Source organism: Balaenoptera ricei, chromosome 1, assembly GCF_028023285.1.
Source record: "Balaenoptera ricei isolate mBalRic1 chromosome 1, mBalRic1.hap2, whole genome shotgun sequence".
NCBI classification, from domain to species: domain Eukaryota; kingdom Metazoa; phylum Chordata; class Mammalia; order Artiodactyla; family Balaenopteridae; genus Balaenoptera; species Balaenoptera ricei.
Genome location: NC_082639.1, coordinates 9,560,633 through 9,578,747, shown reverse-complemented (window position 1 = coordinate 9,578,747; position 18,115 = coordinate 9,560,633). Strand labels below are relative to the sequence as shown.

The following is an 18,115-nucleotide window of genomic DNA, read 5'->3' as shown; positions in this document are numbered from 1 at the left end:
ATTCTAATGTGGCTTCCAGGTACATGTGCCCAGCACAGTGATTTTTTTTAAAAACTATTTTTTTCCTGGAAAAATCACTGGAGGCCCCCAAGTTCAGAACTCGTGCCGCTAGGGAGTAATGTGCGCCAGCGCAGAGCTGTACAGAAGGAGGAAGTGTTTGAGGAGCAGGTTTGCACACAAAGAATTAAAGCACCACGAACGCATGTGACCATAGAAGGCTGAGGCCAATCTCTTACATTTGAGATAATGAGGCTCGGACACTAAAATCTTAACCTATTTGTTATCCACTGGACGGCCCTTCCACTTAAAAATGTGTGCATATAAAAGAACATTCTATTACATATTTTATGATCTCTCGGTAACTAGACACAACGTTCTTTCACATTTATTCCCATCCTTTGGCTGGCGATTTTGAGTGCATCAGTGAGCGGTCTCCCTAGGTGAGTTATTCTCTCCTCCTTAGAATCAGAGTATCTTATCATTATTGGCTCTGCTTCCTGAAACCATCTGCCTGCTAAAAGTGTTGTGGCATATGTGTATCCTAAAATTGAAATCAACATGCTCTGTTAACCTTTAATAATACCATGTCACCACTCCATCACGCAATGCACTGGAGGGTTATGATCTGTCTATGCTTCAACCAAATTAGTTACATGGAACACACCAGTTATCACCTCACATGTCAAATAAAAGGATGATTAATGGAAAGAAGTGTATTTCCAAGACAGTCATTATATTTTTTAAAAGGAAACACTGATTTTCTAAATACCTTTTAAAAATAAAACATTAAAATCATTAACAAAGGAAAGTGAAAAGGCAAAACACTAGGGACAATCATTTTTTTCTTTTTTGGGGGGCAAAGAGTAAACCATGCCTTACCTGTGCCTTAGCTTTCCTCTTGCTTCAAATTCAAAGGGAATCTCTTCACCCGTGAGGACTTCCCGCCACTCGCTAACATTGTGAGCATCGTCAAGAAATGTTCCATTCCCTTCTGGAACCACCCCTGGACTCCCGCTGTGAGACAGTGCAGCCCTGGAACCAAATCAGACAATACCAGCTAGGCCCCCTTTCTCTCCACCTCCCTCTCACGCAGAGCTCAGGGCTGGAAGCAGAAACCCTCCCAGAACGCAACTCACAGGCATAATCTGGCTGCAAAAGAGGACCTAAAAGGTCAGTTACTCAAGTTTTCTTCACGATTGATCACAACTTCATGACCGAAACTTTAGAAACAGCTAAAAGCTATCACTGCATAGTCACCTGCCACCAGCAGCAGAGTCTGGTACACCGCAGGTGATGTAAACTAGTCATGACTTTTAACAGTAGTATTTAAGTGACTATCTAGAATTTAACAGATCTGAATTGTTTTTAAAAAACAAAGATGTCTCCTCTAGAGCATTCTCATACTTGGTGGAGGTGGGAGAAATATGGTCTCAAATCAGCTGATTCTGTTACACATTTCATACACTTTATTACCTAAGCTGGAAAGATCAGCCTGCATTTGGAAAGTGGAGCCAAGCTCTAAGCAGGCAGAAAGTTGTTAGAGAACGTTCTCACTTGGCTTAGGTAGACTCTCATTTGTTCTCCTAACTCCACCCAGTTCCATCTGGACTCAAGTGTGTTTTAGGTTTGGAAGATAGTTCGGGGTGGGGGGCAGAGGGGATATGAGAGGTGTTTTCAAGCCCTTTTGGAAGAAAAATGGGCAAAACATTTGGCTTAATAACCATATACAGCTTGTTTTAAAAGGGGGAGTAGAATGGGGACCGAGGAGAAAGGGTGGAATGACTTTTGTTTCACATCCTTAATTTGCTCAACTTTTACTTTAAAAACAAATGGATACCAGGATCAAGATCACAATTTGGATACTTCAGACTCAAGACCACTTCTCTGACTACAGACTTGACATAGAACCAGAACCTCCAACATAAACCTCAGCAAGACAGCAAGCTATTGATTCAAATACAATCAATCCCAAGAGCCTCAGGGAGGCCCCACCTTACTCTGCTGGGCTGGTACACAGGAGCCTGTGGTGGCAGAGATGGCTCTAGGTGACAGATTCAGTGTTCCTTACCTGGTGGGCGTGGTCGTCAGGGTGGCAAACCACAAAGTGCAGCCCGTGTGATTCCTCAGAGCAAAAGGGACGAACGGCTGCCGGCGTTTTGGGGCCTTCATCTCTGCTGTGAGCAAACAGAAGGCCGTCAGCATGTGCCCTGGCCCGTGCAGCAGAGACCCTCCCCATACCTGGAGACAGTGCCCAAAATTGTCTCTGTGCAAAGGAGCCGAAGGTGGAGAGGAAAAAAAGGAACCACCACAGGTGTGTTGAGAGGCCAAGTGGGATGTCTCCATGTATTCTGCCGCCTGCTACGAGATGACTCAGTCGCCCTGACAACTGACTGTGATGCACCACGACTCTCACCCCACAATTCTCCCGCGACTCTTATGGGCCTTATCTCAGAAAAGGGTATCAGACCTAATACGGCTGGCATCAGGACAGAAAGAGAAATGGATCCCCACTACTCCCGAGAAATACAGTCTAAATGGACAACCTAAATTGCAGCAAGATAGATCACGTGTACTTGTATCACTTTGTCCAAAACACTGGTACTTTAAGGAAGCCTCCTTTTATTTAAGAGTTACACTTGAGTCATATTATGCATATTATAACAAAATGAAAACCTTCTTTCCTCTTCTCTTATATGAATAGTTGTGGGTTTTCCTCCCTGGAAGATCAAAAATATACTACCACAAAGCTATTTAAATAAAATTTTTAGCTCATTTTTTTTACACAGGTATCACCACCATCTGCTATCAGGTGGGGACTATGGAGACTTACAAGAGGAGCACAAAATATGATTTCCTTCACAAAACAGCTTCTCATCAGGGAAACTGGAAAGAAACACTGATCAATACAAGACTGTAAGTAATCAAATTCTAGGGAGAGTTTAACCTGACTCTAAACACCGTAAGCAGTCAGAGGGGAGAGGCTGAGGAGGGCTCTCCGGTGCCCGGGCTGCACGCTCCTGAGAGCAGAGAGGCCCCCGGCCCTTCCAGGGTCTGCATTTCCTCTACTGGCCACACAAAGAAAGAGGGAGGTGGCAGCAGGAACCACAAAGGAAGCAGCAACGCAGTGCCCGGAGCCTCCTGGCTGATGTGCTCAACAACACCACATGCCCCACCAACAAAAAAGGGCGAGGCCCAGTCTTACTGTATGTCTGGCTTTAAAGCACAAAGACAGCCCGAGAAAGACCGGGACCCAAATGGCCTGCAGCTGTGGAGAAAATGACATCTAGAGGTGACTGCAATCGCCAACTGAGAACACTATAGCAAAATTCAATTCGTCTTCCAGGACCGCATGTTTCCTGCCAGTGACATGAAGAAGGCAAAGTGCACCAGGGCCTGCCTCTCCCACTTCTCGAGAACAGCACAGGGCAATATCATAAGTCAGCGTCATGTCTTTTAAAAAGTAATCACATTTTTGTTTTCCCTTTGTAGCTTCTAAAGTTTTCAGAAGTTAGTGCTCTGAACACTGCACAACAAGCCACTTCAGGTTCAGGCAAGTTCTGTTTTGGTAAGAACAGCAGCTCAGGGGAGTCTTAACAAATGAGTAGTCTCCAGCGTGTCCCACAATTTTGTGATTAGCTTTTAGAGACACCCCAAATACATATAAAGATAATCTCTGCCTAGAATATGCCCATTTCTCACCCCAATGGCCTCACTTAGTTTCCAAGGTTTGCTTTAAAAAAAAAAATTAGTGTTCATCAAGTTGAAAATTAAGGAGTAGCTGTGAGGCTGCGGACAAGAGCAGAGGGGGAGTAAAAACTTTAAGAGCTGTCAGCAGGGTAAACAGTGCTCACTGTGGCACCTTGAAAGGCACCTCCCTCTCCACAAGCAGAGAGCTGCTCTGCTTTATTACAGGAGATAAAGGGCCCAGGAGGAAAAGAAGCCAGATGTGCTTTCATATCCCACTGTGAGCCAGACTCAAAGTTTCCATTTGCAAATTAGATTTAAAAAGAACAGGTGGCAAACGGCTTTGATCACATTGTAACACAGAATAAAGTGCTAGGAATCCATATAAAGATATTCACAAGTGTATTGCTTTGGAATTAAGTAGGCTGGGTAGGCACACCGCTAAGGTCCCCAAGCTTCTTGTGTGGATTACACATACCAGCAGAGACCTCAGCAACCTGCCTCTCTGAGGATAAAAATACACGGAGTGCTCACAAATCCAAACTCAATACCAGGGGACAGATCTGACACCTTCCACACTAGGGTCCAAATCAACTGTGTACCTGCCTTGGGCACAGCACCAGAGAACAAAATCCCCAAGTCTGGACTTCCCTGGTGGTGCAGTGGTTAAGAATCCGCCTGCCAATGCAGGGGATGTGGGTTCGAGCCCTGGGCCAGGAAGATCCCACATGCCACGGAGCAACTAAGCCCGTGTGCCACAACTACTGAGCCCGCGCTCTAGAGCCCACGAGCCACAACTACTGAGCCCACACGCCACAACTACTGAAGCCCCTGCGCCTAGAGCCCGTGCTCCGCGACGAGAAGCCACCACAATGAGAAGCCCCCGCACTGCAACAAAGAGTAGCCCCCGCTCGCCACAACTAGAGAAAAGCCCGCACACAACAACGAAGACCCAATGCAGTCAAAAATAAATTAATTAATTAATAATTTTTTTAAAAACTTAAAAAAAAAAAAAAAAAGAACTCCTCAAGTCCACCAAAGAGAACAGTATTCCCTGGTGGCCTCAGAAAACCTCCTCTAGTGACCAGACCTAACTGGTTCATAGGCTGAAAGAACCCCAAGCTCCTCATGTCCAAGTTCAGCTTAAATGGCTCCACCTAAGGAAATGTCTGCTCCTGCGGATTCGCTCCCCAGGGCAATGTGGCCGTTATAAACAGTGCGGGTTCTTATGCTATGTAAGCAGCTCAGCCTATCAGAAAGGACCTGGCTTGTAAATCATGAGAAATAGATTAAAGTCCCAGGTCTGCTACTAGCCAGTCATGTGAATGGAGGCAAGTTACTTAGTCCCTCTGAGCTTCTGTCCCCATGCTAAAAAGGAATAATGCTTTGCTTAGCCTGAAAGATGAAATAACAGATATAGAAAAGCTGAGAAGCATAAATCCATGGATTCTGGGCCTTGTGAGCCCTCCCCACAAACACCCATCCTGGTAAAATCTTTCAGAAAAAAAACATAATACTGCCGCCACACATTAATATCCCTGTTCTGAACTCCTAGTAGAGGAAGCTCAAAAGGCCCTTTTTACAAAATATACCATGACCCGGGATCTGGTGGTGTTAGCCAAGCATAAACATAAATCATTCAAATTAAATTGCACTCCTTCAAACAAATGAAGAACTGAACATCTTGGGATTCTAATTCCTTGATGTTTATGATGTTTTCCTCTTGTATTCACTTACCAGTCAAATTCTCAAGGAACCTTAAAGGATCAGAGATATAAACAAAGAACATTCTCTTTTCTACCTCCTAAGAACCTCAATTCATTTCTAAAGAAACTAAGATTTGTGTCTAAGCAATTATTTACTGGAAATTTTTTTCTTAGCTCTATTTCTGATCTTTATAGCTCCTATTCCACGAGCCCCTTGCATTACCATAACATTCACTGAGTATTCTATAAACAAAGACTTGTAGCACTGCCTGATGGAGGAGGGTTTTCTTCCATTCATTTGCTTTTCAGTGTGAGACATCACCTCTAACTGACATTGGATATTTCTGCATCATTCACTGTGAAGTTGATTCCATTTCCACTAAGGGTTAAAGCAGATGGAAGAGACAGAATAAGAATCAGCACATCACTTCCTTCTGATATAAGATGCCACTTTGTCCATTAGTTGGAAATGATCTTTCCTGTTACTAAAGCAAAGTATTCACAACTGGGTATACCCCCATTCAGGTCCCGTATTCACACAAAATCGATGTACAAGGCAGTTCTTAAAACAGGAAAATAAAGCAAGCCCTCGCTTGGCTATACTGTACCTCTAGCATAGATCTGGTGCTCTAGGTTAGTCAGACTGGCTGTACTCCTAGTTCTAAGGTAGACAAGGGGGAGGCCTGGTAGACAGGAGAGACAATGTTAGAGCATGAGAATCAATATAGTGAAAAAGAAGACTCATCTCCAAAACATAAGCACAAATAGAGTACATTACAAAAAATAGCAAGCATCATGCACTTATAGGCTCATTCCTTTGGTGACTACTAAGAGCCAAGGAGGTACCTGACAAGGTGAGCAAGACAGTTTTTATGCTGGCGTTTACTGTGGAGGCTGTGCTAACAGAGCATGCTCCTTTTTTTCTCAATCGGGGAAAGAAAATGCACTCACAGTCACTTGAACACAATGACAAGCCTTTTGAGGATTTTTAATTTAAAGCATGTATGTTCTCACATGGCATAGAAAAGTTACCAAGAGCAATCAGTACAGATTTTAGTGGGAGTTGCTCCGTTCCAATTGGAAAAGGCAGTAGCAGTAGAATGCTAATCCCCCACGGGTCTCAAAAATTCAAGGGAAGGAATCAGTCTGTGTTCCAAGTTTCAACAATCTCTTCTGAGGAGATATCTCATGGTATTATTTATATTATACATTAAACATGGAAGCTTTTAGAATTTTGTTTTTTTTTTTGGTATTTCCACAAAATGTCCTTGAATACAAAACTAATGAACTAATTAAGGTGCCATACCATCCAGGTGTACTTACAGAATCTCAGTCCTTCCTGAACAAAGCCAATAATTATGTCAAAAACTAGGCCATTATTTTCTTTCCCCTGCTAAAGGAACAGTAAGAAATCAGCAGCTCCCTTAGGCTGAATTTCATATTAAGAACCTCTAAGTCAAGGGCTCATTTTGAAGCTGGCCTGAATAAAATACACAAATTTGGGGGAAATGTGACTAAATATTCTTAAATAAGAGCTAAAGGTTTGTGATCAGTTCAACAAGAGTCAAACCTCCTGACTTTCAAAACGAATGCCCAACAATTATTTTAGTAGGCCTAGTAAGAGAATACAATCCCATCTGGTATTCTACCATCCCAGAATTCTTAATAAGTAAAGAGGTTATGGAAATTTAGGTATGTTCGCATATGCCTAATTAAAAAGATTTATTACACCTTTATAAGCCTAAGTAAGCATAAAGATCTGTAAGTAAATAAAAATCCAGATTTAATTTAGCAGGCATTTAACATAGATAAGGTAGCTTATTAACTATAAAAAAAGAGGAGATGTTAAAATAAAGAGGGAGGGGAGCGGTGGGAGAGGGACAAAAGAAAACTCCTTCATCAGAATCCTGAAGATTCGGCCTTCCTAGTGTTTGCACTGAGTCTGGATTTAAGATCCCTCTGCATGAATAATGTTTTTAGAAACACATTCTCTAGGACACATTACATATTACAAAGATTATTCAGAGTCTTCTGGGTAGACTACGTTACATTCTCTTGACACACAAATTGGGAAGGTTAGAGGAGGAGCCAGAATTGAAGCTGATGATATCTGAAAAGCCCTGGTTCCTAAGCAATGGCCTTGAGACTCACAAGCAACAGTCTGGGAATAGAGAGCAAGCACAGCTGACGTGTCCTTGTCCCTCCTTTGAGAAGTACAAGGCAGATAGAAAGTCCATTTATACACCCTGAGGAGAGACGAACCAAATACTTCGTACACTAAGAAAATCCATCTTCCCATGACACGTTTGCAGACCAGATGGAACAGTTAAGTATTCATGAACTATGTGAAGTCCAGCCAAAACTCCCCAAAGAAACCACACTGAAAGAACTGGGGCTGAGTTGAATTTGGATGACAATGGCTTGTGGAACAACTAAGGACCATGCAGTTGGCCATCACAATCTCCCCAGCTCTGAGGAAATCAGAGCTCCATGGCGAAGCATTAAATAAGGAAAGAAAACATCGTTAACAGAGAACACACTGACTCCTCTTTCTTCAAGAGGCTGGGTATTCAATTCTCTTCTACTTTATAGTACAGGGCCCCCCTTTAAACACTTGCTTCCACGTGGGAGCCTGCCCTCCCTCTCTTCAAGAATATATCCAATCTATCTCTAGATTTAGAAAACCGAAAAGATGTTCTTAAAGATCCAGACCAAAAGTCCAATCAATTAAAATGTTCTGATGAGTAAAACACAAACTGACCAATGGCCACTCCTGATGCATCTTCAGGTGCCCCAGTTCACGTGCCACATGACCAGAACTTAGGAATTGCATACTGCAGGTCCTTCCTCTCCCACAATGGTGAAATTAGAGCTCATATTAAGAGTTCAGCGTTTTGTGCCAGAAAAAATGTCCCTTCCAAAGACTAAAACAGAACTATAGAAGACAGTCAGAATTTCCTGTAGGTTTTTCCATAGAAAATGATGGTTCTACTTGAATTTCTCAATGAAACATGGCTCTGTAGGTCAAAGGTGATTTAGTCAAACATTTGTAGAGAAAAATCTTACTTTGTCCAAAGCATGGAGGATCCACTGAAGAGCCCATCCAGTCTTCCGACGTGGTTGAATCTATTTCCTTGTCCTGTTTACAGTAATCTGCCATCCACGATTCCTTGGTACTTACATATTGGTCTAGAAAAAAGTCCCCAAAGATAATTAAGAACAGAAGTAGAAAAGATTGGGTGTTCAAGTCAGATGACTTCAATTCAGCAAAACAAGCTTTTATCGAATGTCTGACTAAATGCTAGGCACCACACTAGATCCTGAGAAAGCTGGTTCCCTGAAGAACCTCGTGCTCCACTGGAAGAAATTAACATTAACAAAACAACCATCATCACAAAACTATCCCACAATGTGAAAGGAGATAAAACAAAGATACAAATAAAATGCTATGGGAGGGCCTTCCCTGGTGGCGCAGTGGTTGAGAATCTGCCTGCCAATGCAGGGGACACGGGTTCGAGCCCTGGTCTGGGAAGATCCCACATGCCGCGGAGCAACTAGGCCCGTGAGCCACAATTGCTGAGCCTGCACGTCTGGAGCCTGTGCTCCGCAACAAGAGAGGTCGCGATAGTGAGAGACCTGTGCACTGCGATGAAGAGTGGCCCCCACTTGCCGCAACTAGAGAAAGCCCTCGCACAGAAACGAAGACCCGACACAGCCATAAATAAATAAATAAATAAATAAAATTAAAAAAAAAAAAAATGCTATGGGAGCATATAACAGGGGAAGATTTATTCTGCTTTGGCAGAAGTGGAAGAATACACACCAAAGTGCATGGCAATCTTCAGAGAGGTAAGGACCTTTGTTCTGGGTCTTGAAGAACAGGTAGGGTTACCAATAGGATTAGGGATACAGGGACACTCCAGGCAGAGAGAACAGCATATGCCAAGACTTCAAGACATGAAAGTACATGGCACATTCAGGGAACACTGAATACTTTGGTGTGACCTGGTACAACATACTGGGGTACAGGGACATAGCAAAGTCTAGAAAAGAGAACAACTTGCTTTGTGAAGAGCATGACATGCCATGCTAAGGGGCAGGGTTTGGAGACAGAAAGACCAGTTAGGAGGCTATTTAAAAAACCACCAAACTCAAGAGGCTGAAATCTAGCTGACAACTGTCCAGGAGTGGTTTTACTTTTTTGAGAGGAGAATTATAACGGGAAGAGCAAAATAATTACACACCACACTTGGATAAAGACCTTTTATACTAATTAAAGTACTACACTTTTTATTTATTTTTTTAAATTAATTTTTATTGGGAGTATAGTTGCTTTACAATGTTGTGTTAGTTTCTACTGTACAGCAAAGTGAATCAGCTATACGTATACACACATCTCCTCTTTTTTTGGATTTCCTTCCCACTCAGCCATAAAAAGGAATGAAATTGGGTCATTTATAGAGTACCATACTTTTTAAAACAAGAATGATTAGTTTCTGTTTTTCAGCTCCAATATTTAGCTACAGAAATGATATTTATTTAAACACTAAGAGGTCACAGCAATTGTTTCTGGGTTTCAGCACAATTTTAGGAATAAGGAATTAAAGGTTAAAAAAAACCAGTTTTACCACTGACAAGAACGCTTTTTGGAAGATATTTTTAATTAGATACTCATCAGAAATATCAATAGAACTCTTTTGAGGTTATCTCTCGTTTACTGTAGCTTTTCAAAGAAGAGTCCCAAACTTTATCTAAACTTCCAGATGAACAGATTATATAAGAAATAACATGGGGACCAAAATAATATGGAAGAATCATGAGATCAACTTACTATTACGTTGGTGAAATTAATGAAATGTGTAAAGGTAAAACAGTGGTTTTAAAATCTGGGGATCAATGAACTTACAGTCTCATTTCACTATACATTCTCTCCATCTTAGTCGGACATGGAATAAGCCAATGAATATTCTATGAGCCTCAACCCAACACATACACTGAAGAAAGTTCACAGATTTTCAATATACTATGCCCTCCATATCTGTGGGTTTTGCAGCGGATACAGAGGGCCAACTGTATTCATTGTACTAGGCCATTTTATTACAAGGGACTTGAGCATCCACAGTTGTGGGGGGGGGCGGTGAGGGGTATGGGGTATGGTGCTGGAACCAATTCCTTTGGATACTGAGGCACAACTGTAGTATGTGTTATCTATCACTCAGAGATAACTACAGTGTTACAAAAAATCAGATCCTGTAGATCAGTAACTCAAAGAGTTTAGTGTAGTTTTCATAGTGAAAGTAGGCACTACCTGACTGTATGAAAATGTTACTCTTCTTTTGATATAAAGACAAGTATAGAGACAAGATTCTGACACACTACATCGAATGCAGGAGTGTACATTTCAGTGTTGTCAAAGAACCTTTCAGAACACACACCATTAGCTTGGCAACCCTTTAACTCAGTGATTTTCAGAGTTAGGTCAACATGATACTTGATGGGAAACAGCACAAGCAACCTACCCTGCTATAGACAATCAAAATTATACCTTTTAAGAATTATTCTGTGTATAGTCTGAGAGAAATGAATCTAAACTCACTTCTAGGACATTTAATAAGTCCCAGTGACCAAGCATCATGGGGAGAAAGTTCGTCATGGACATGAATGTTTCCCATGTAGTCTAAGCTCTTGCTTGATCACTGAGAGGATTAATATGGGATGCCACCTCCAGAGCTATGGGTTGAGAAGCATTATGAGGCCAGGTTAGGGTTTATCAGGAAAGCAGCCATGATGAGTAAACTGTCTGGTATGGGCCCAGGTACTTGCTAAACCAGGATTAACAGTCTTCCAGACAAGGGACTTACGCACAGAAAGGTACCAATGTTCTAAAGACAGCTTTCCACTCACCAATTAGTACAGAGGTGATATTGATATCCAAACGGTGTTTGGCCTTGGCTTCCAGCTTCAGCCGAGGAGGATGGAGACGACTAGCTGCCTGTTGTTGCCAGGATACAGAGCACGGCCAGGGCTCAATAAATGGCTCCCAGCCTAAAAGAACACAGGAAATAAGACATCTGCTCAGCAGATATCGAGAGTTTACAGGGGAACACCATTCACAAATGCTCAGCAAGGACATACTATAGCTAATAGCTTTCTATTTCCAACTTGATTTCACAATGGAAACACCATCTTTAGCTGCAGGTCACCTTACAAATGTCTGTGCTGTCTCAAGGACATGAGTACAAGAGCACACATGCACCCCAACCATGGTCTCCCAGCGGTGGGAGGAAGGAAGGCAGGGGGTATGTGCCCTCTTCTATTTAAGAGCAGGCAGGACCTGTTTTTGATATATTCAAGTAGAAAAAAGTGTCTCAGACTCAGGTTGGAAGAATAGTGTCAGCGGCTGAAGTAACTATTAAATTTGATTACCCTGCTTACATCAAGAACCCATTGGCCGAATAAATAGGTATACTTGAAATTCATTAACTTAAATTTTTCCAAATTTTTATTTTAAAACGTGTCATATGTACAGAAGTTATATATAAACAACATATATGTGTGGTTTAAAGAATAAAATTACTGCAAGCACTCACGTACTCACTATTCAGCTTAACAGAAAATTTTATGTGCCTTTGAAGCCCCTGAGTACCACTCCCCACCAAACCTCTTCCACCCGACTCCAACTAACCATTAGCTTGAATTTTTAATCATTTCCTTGCTCTTTATACTTTTACCACCTATGCATACATTTCTTAAGAATACATAGTTTGTCCTGTTAGGGATCTTCACATAAACAGAATCCAACAGTGTGTATTCTTTTTTTTTTTTTCCATTTATTTATTTATTTGGCTGCATCGGGTCCTAGTTGCAGCACGCGGGATCTTTCGTCGTGGTGTGTGGGCTCTTCCTTGTGGCGTGTGGACTTTTCTCTAGTTGTGGCACGTGGGCTCTAGAGCACACGGGTTTAGTTGCCCCACAGCACGTGGGATCTTAGTTCCACGACCAGGGATCGAACCCGCATCCCCTGCATTGGAAGGGGGATTCTTAACCATTGGACCACCAGGGAAGTCCCTGTGTGTATTCTTTTGCAAGTTTCTATTTTTGCTCAATAGCATTCTTTGAGATTCACTCACATTGATGCCATGTAGCTGTGGTACATTATTTTCACCACTGAACTGTAATCCACTTACGAACATACCACAGTTTATTTATCTATTCTACTGCTAAGAGACATTTCACTTGATTCCACAGTTCTGCCGCTATTAGGAAGACCACTCTGGGAGCAGTCTTGTACTTGTTTCCTAGTACTCATAGACAGGAGATTCTCTAGGGTACAGATCTAGAAGAAGCATATTGAAGGATTGCCGAGTATGCTTCTAAGTCATGTCAAACTGTTTTCCAAAGTGGTTGTCCCAATTTACAATTCTGACAGCAGGAAATAAGAGTTCTAGGGCTCATATCTTCACCAAACTTAGTAGTGTCACACTTCCTTTTTGCCAGTCCATTGGGTGAGAAAAATGGTATCTCACTGTAGTTTTAAAGACAACTTTTCAAGGCCAGTTAATTTTTAACAGTTTTCTAAATACCCTCCATCAGCCATAGATGAGGCGATTTACCAACACAAATCCAATCCAACATGTAGCATAATGTCGGTACATTCATCTCCTCACACCATTTAGCACTAGTGACATGAATGTGTTCATGCAACTTTAAAAGTAAGCAATAATTGCTTTGGGAAAATAAATGATTCTCAAAAAAATAGCTACCATATGCCCTGTAAAACTTTCTCTTAACTAGCAAGGCTTGGGCCATTATTCTAAAGTTAAACATTTTGAACAATTAGGAAATAAGAGTGTTGCCTTTAAGTGAATCCAGATCAGAGAGGGGAGAATGTTAACTAACATATAAAATCGAATGTGACACGTACTCTAGAACAATCAGCAGCAGCACAACACACTGGAAGCTTAACTTTCCAATGACATCAAGGGAGCAACCCCTCTTCGACACAACTTGGTTTACTCCACCCACACCTATGAAGAACTCTCTTAAGGCAAAGAACGTCGCAGCTCAAACTATTCAGCCCTGATACAGGATGGTTCCTGAATGTCCATCTGTATAGGCCCTTACCTTGGTCTTTCCAATGGAAGGAAGGAAACCTGAAAATGCCTTGTAGTATATCCAAGTTTATGTCTCTGGAAGAACAGCTTGCCCTGATCAACTGTGTCCTGCTCTAGGGAGTAGGTACGGCAGGTTATACATTGTCACTGACTCAGTACTCTTCTAATGAGACAAACAAGTCCAACAGGGAGTGAGGAGGCCTGAAGTTTAAAATGCTTATGGGCTTAAATCTCACTTGAAATTTAGCTACTATCAGGGCCAGACAAATGATCCTTCACAATTGAGCAATTTCATGTTCTGAAATGAGCCAAACTCCAGGATGAAAAAGAATTAACTACCAAAACTTCTTTTTAAAGAATCCAGTTGTGACTTATCAAATATATTCTTAGAAATATGAAAAGTCTGTATCTTTTGTGCTTGTGCAGTCACTTATTTTTCATCTTTCCCTGTCCTATCCCACCCCTTTGCCTCATGTAAAATTTATGTAGAAATAGGCCCAGGCAAATGTCGAAGTGTATTTTTTAAATCCCATGATAATTATACTGACCTGAAAGAGCACGGTTATAATAATCTCCAGAAAGGGTGAAGTGGGCATAGCCTTCAGGGCTAGTTCTTACATGCTGCAGAAAATTCAGACCTGCAATGAAAGCAAATCTTATTGCAGTGGTAGGGCGGGAACAACCAAAACTTTCTTTTGCTGACAAATCATATAAAAGAGATGTTAGAAAAACAAACACATAGATACAGAGAACAGAGTAGTGGTTACCAGAGGGGAAGGGACAGGGGCGAGAGCAGGGGTGATCAACTGTATGGTGATGGATAGAAACTAAATTTTCGGTAGTGAGCACACGGTAATGTATACAGAAATGGAAATATAATACTGTACACAAGAAACTTATATAATGTTATAAACTGATGTTACCTTAATAAAAATAAAACAAAGAGATGTTAGTTATAGCTTCCACTGATGATCTTATAGGAGAACACACAGATGTATCAAAATTTGATATTTTGTTCATCATGGTTTTTTTTTTAATAAATTCTGATTTTTAAAAATACTCCATTAAAATATCATTTATCTTAATTACTGAGTTTTGTGGTACCCCTTTAAATGCTGTGAATGAGGTAAATGCCTCATTTGCCTCCCCACCAATCCCAGCCCCAGCATCCAGGTGTATCTCAAGCCTGTGGGAACATTAAAAAACATACTTCTACCTGAATATCTGAAAAGAAGGTACAGTAATGAGAACAGTCATGCCTTCATAAATATTAGCTCAAAATTTCAAGATTACCGTAGAAAAATAAGAAATAATTATTTTCTGCAGAAAAGATCCTCATGGAAACAGTCAAAATTCCAGTTGTTAGTTTCAATCAAGTGGCCCTTGTGGTGCCTAGAAGCACAGGGAAAAGGAAAATCTCCACAATGTGTAAAAGGTCAAATTAAATCCCCAGAACCAACTTTTCCTTGAAGGGAAAAGAGGCTAGCAAGATCAAAACAAAAGAAAATTAAAAGTAAACACAGCAGTGAGAGTCTCCTTTACTCTCCTCAGAAGCCTCATCTGACACAGCTTGCAAAGACGCGACTGAGGATAAAGCCCTCCTGCCCTGGTCTCCACTCTGCTGAAGCACAGCTCTCAGGTGAATAGGGTTTCACCTCCTACCCGGCCTACAGAGGAGACGCTGGTGAGCCTCGGTGTTTTTTAATTTTCAAAAGACATACAGCTTAGAAACATTACTTTCTAAGCTTATCTTTTAAATTCCTTTAATAACAGTACTCCCTACAATCTTTAGATACACGAAAAGATAAACAAAATGGAGAGAGATCAGGGATTATTTAACTAGAGCTGTTAATAGAACAGAAATTTCATCAATGACAATTTCTATTATTCCCCAGCCATGGTCTGAAGGCCACATATGGCAAATAAATACACGTTTCTTTAAAATACAAATAATGGAAAACATATGTAAAACCATTATCTAAATTTCTCCCATTCTATTAAGTACGGGAGAGCATGAACAACACGAAGAAAAGACGGCGGTTCACTGCACATCTTCTCAATGAACCTGAGGGTCGGGCGTGCACTCACGGGAGAAGGTGAGCTCAGCGAGAGGGACGTCGCGGTCCATGCAGTCGTCGATGAAGCAGATGCACACGCTCTCAGCTTTCATCTCCACGCCCGAGATCAACCGTGCCGGCACAGCCACCTGGCTCTCTCGGCTGTTAGAGGCCAGGGAAAGAGACGTCAGGGGCTCAGCATTCTTGAACAACCAACTTGCTGCCTTTTTCAGTTGACCTGCAAAGAAATTAAAAGGTGATCAGTTCAATCCGTTCCCACAGCTACTCAAGCAAATCAGAGAGGAAACAGAGAAATACATTTGATAGGGACCTACTGGACAGCCCAAGAGAACCTTAATGCCAGACAGACATAACAAAGAAAAAACAGCACAATAATAGGAATCCTGCTCTTTAGCAAACAGAACAAGGCCCTCTTTGCTGCACACCTCTGCTCAAGTTTACCGCACCTTTCATGACCTGGCTCAAAATGTCTCCAGGAAGCCATCCTTCCTCTACTGTGACATCTGTTGAAGGAGAGGAGAAAAGAGGAAAGGAGAGGATCCAACATTCCAGGTGCCACTCGGTACTATAATACTTAATCTTCCCTATGTAGTCTTGCATATCCTGATGTGCTGCTTTGTTAAGTGTTCTCAAATGCCTTACGTTGTACATACTTTGTCTTCTCAACCATGTGTGTAATATAAAACTATTAAATAACACCCCCTGAACACAACCAGATTGCTAAAGCTAAAAAAGAACAGAACAGAAAAAAGAAAAGCAATGCAACCCCACACTTATAAATTACCAGAGGCCAGTGCATGTAACAGTGGTAAGTGGTTAAGGGCATGGGCTTTGGAGCAAGATGGCCTGGCTTCTGATCTTGGCACTTACCAGATGTTGGATCTTGGACAAGTTACTTGATCTCTCTATGCCTGACAGCACCCGCTTACAGGACGGACATGAGGAGGAAACAAATGAGTACGTGGGAGGTTCTCAGATCAGAGCCTGGCATATAACAAAGGCTCTATAAACATTAGTTGGTATTATCATCTTCATTATTGATGGAAATAAACCTTAGTTACTAAAGAAATAAAAATTAAAATCCAAAAGGCTCTTAGAAATTTTTCGAACGTGTTTGAATTGTTAAAGAAAGAGTAAAAAGTAGGAAATGTAAACATTAAGGGGTATGAAGTTAATTAAACCAAAAAGCAATGATGACTAGGTAAAAACAAAACTAAGGAACACAAGATAACTAGGTCTACCTTCATTTTCTCCAGAGGAAAAAGACAGGTAATGCAAGCAATTGTGATGAAACCACGTAAGTGGTCAAAGTTTAACCTGGTACAATCCTTTTAGAAAAAGATTTGTCAATTCAAGCAAAGAGCCTCAAAAATATATCTACATTCTCTGATCCCGTTTTTACAATATTAAGTCTCACTACCAAAGAAATAGTTAAAAGATGTAGACAAAAGTTCATACACAAAAATATTACAGAATCGTGTATGATAATGAAAGAATGAAAAACAACTTAAGAATGGTTAAATCATAATGTATCCTCTGATCAATGTAAAAAAATCAACGTTTACAAATAATTTTAATGACATGGGAAGACGCTGCTATTAAATATATATTATAATAAAATTGTAATTATAATTCTATAAAATTGTATTTGCAATACTATCTACCAACATGTATAATATTACGTGTGTGTGTGTGTGTGTGTGTATATATATACACACACACACACACACACACACACACACACACACACACACACACGTGTGTTGGATACATGGGCATACCTCGTTTTATTGCACTTTGCTAATACTGTGTTTTTTACAAATTGAAGATTTGTGGCTACCCTGTGTCGAGCAAGTATACTGGCACCATTTTCCAATAGCATTATTTAATTAAGATATGTACATTTTTAAGACATAATGCTACTGCACACTCAACAGACTACAGTATAGTGTAAACCTAACTTTTATATGCACCGGGAAGCCAAAAAATTTGTATGACTCGCTCTATTGCGATATTTTCTTTATTGCGGTGGTCTGGAACTGAACCCCCAATATCTCCAAGGTCTGCCTGTATACAGTACATAGAGAAATAAAAAGAGAGAATATACATGCAAGTATCAAGACTGGGAAAAAATACAGCTTTTGCTGTATCTCTGATTTGAAGAGAAAGGGGAACAAAGAGGGAGGTGGAGAGGTAGTGTGATGCAGTGGAAAGAACACGGGCACACCTGGCTTTAAACCCATCCCAGCCCCGCATTAACAGGTGGCCTGAGACGAGTTTATGTACCCTATCTGAGCCGGTTTCTCCAGCTGGAGTGAGGGTAACGATGCCTGCCTCCAAGGGTATGAGGATTCAACAAGAAGCAGGACCAGGCCCAGAGGAGCTCGATAAATGGCCATGCCTACCAGCGTCACCGCCATTACCACTCCCACTAGCAACAGTGCTAACATCTACAGAGCACGTGCTGTGTGTCAGGTACCTTCTCATGTCCTTTGCATAGAGCGACGTCTTTATATCAAACCTCTGAGGGATA

At 41.3% G+C, this 18,115-nt stretch overlaps 1 protein-coding gene across 12 annotated transcripts in view; it reads right to left on the bottom strand.

Moving 5' to 3' along the window:
- The window catches only part of VPS13D (vacuolar protein sorting 13 homolog D), a 252,930-nt gene that overhangs the window by 155,423 nt on the left and 79,392 nt on the right, over positions 1-18,115 (bottom strand). For 7 of the 12 annotated variants that reach the window (XM_059913516.1, XM_059913582.1, XM_059913599.1 and 4 more), the window contains 8 exons: positions 16,029-16,085; positions 15,593-15,799; positions 14,053-14,142; positions 11,295-11,435; positions 8,457-8,579; positions 5,999-6,073; positions 2,069-2,171; positions 880-1,032 (listed from right to left, as the gene is read on the bottom strand). In XM_059913516.1, coding sequence (XP_059769499.1) covers positions 880-1,032; positions 2,069-2,171; positions 5,999-6,073; positions 8,457-8,579; positions 11,295-11,435; positions 14,053-14,142; positions 15,593-15,799; positions 16,029-16,085 — 949 coding nt within the window. Of the gene's footprint in view, positions 1-879; positions 1,033-2,068; positions 2,175-5,998; positions 6,074-8,456; positions 8,580-11,294; positions 11,436-14,052; positions 14,143-15,592; positions 15,800-16,028; positions 16,086-18,115 lie in introns of all 12 variants that reach the window. The other 5 variants (XM_059913544.1, XM_059913555.1, XM_059913574.1 and 2 more) reach the window with 5 other exon arrangements.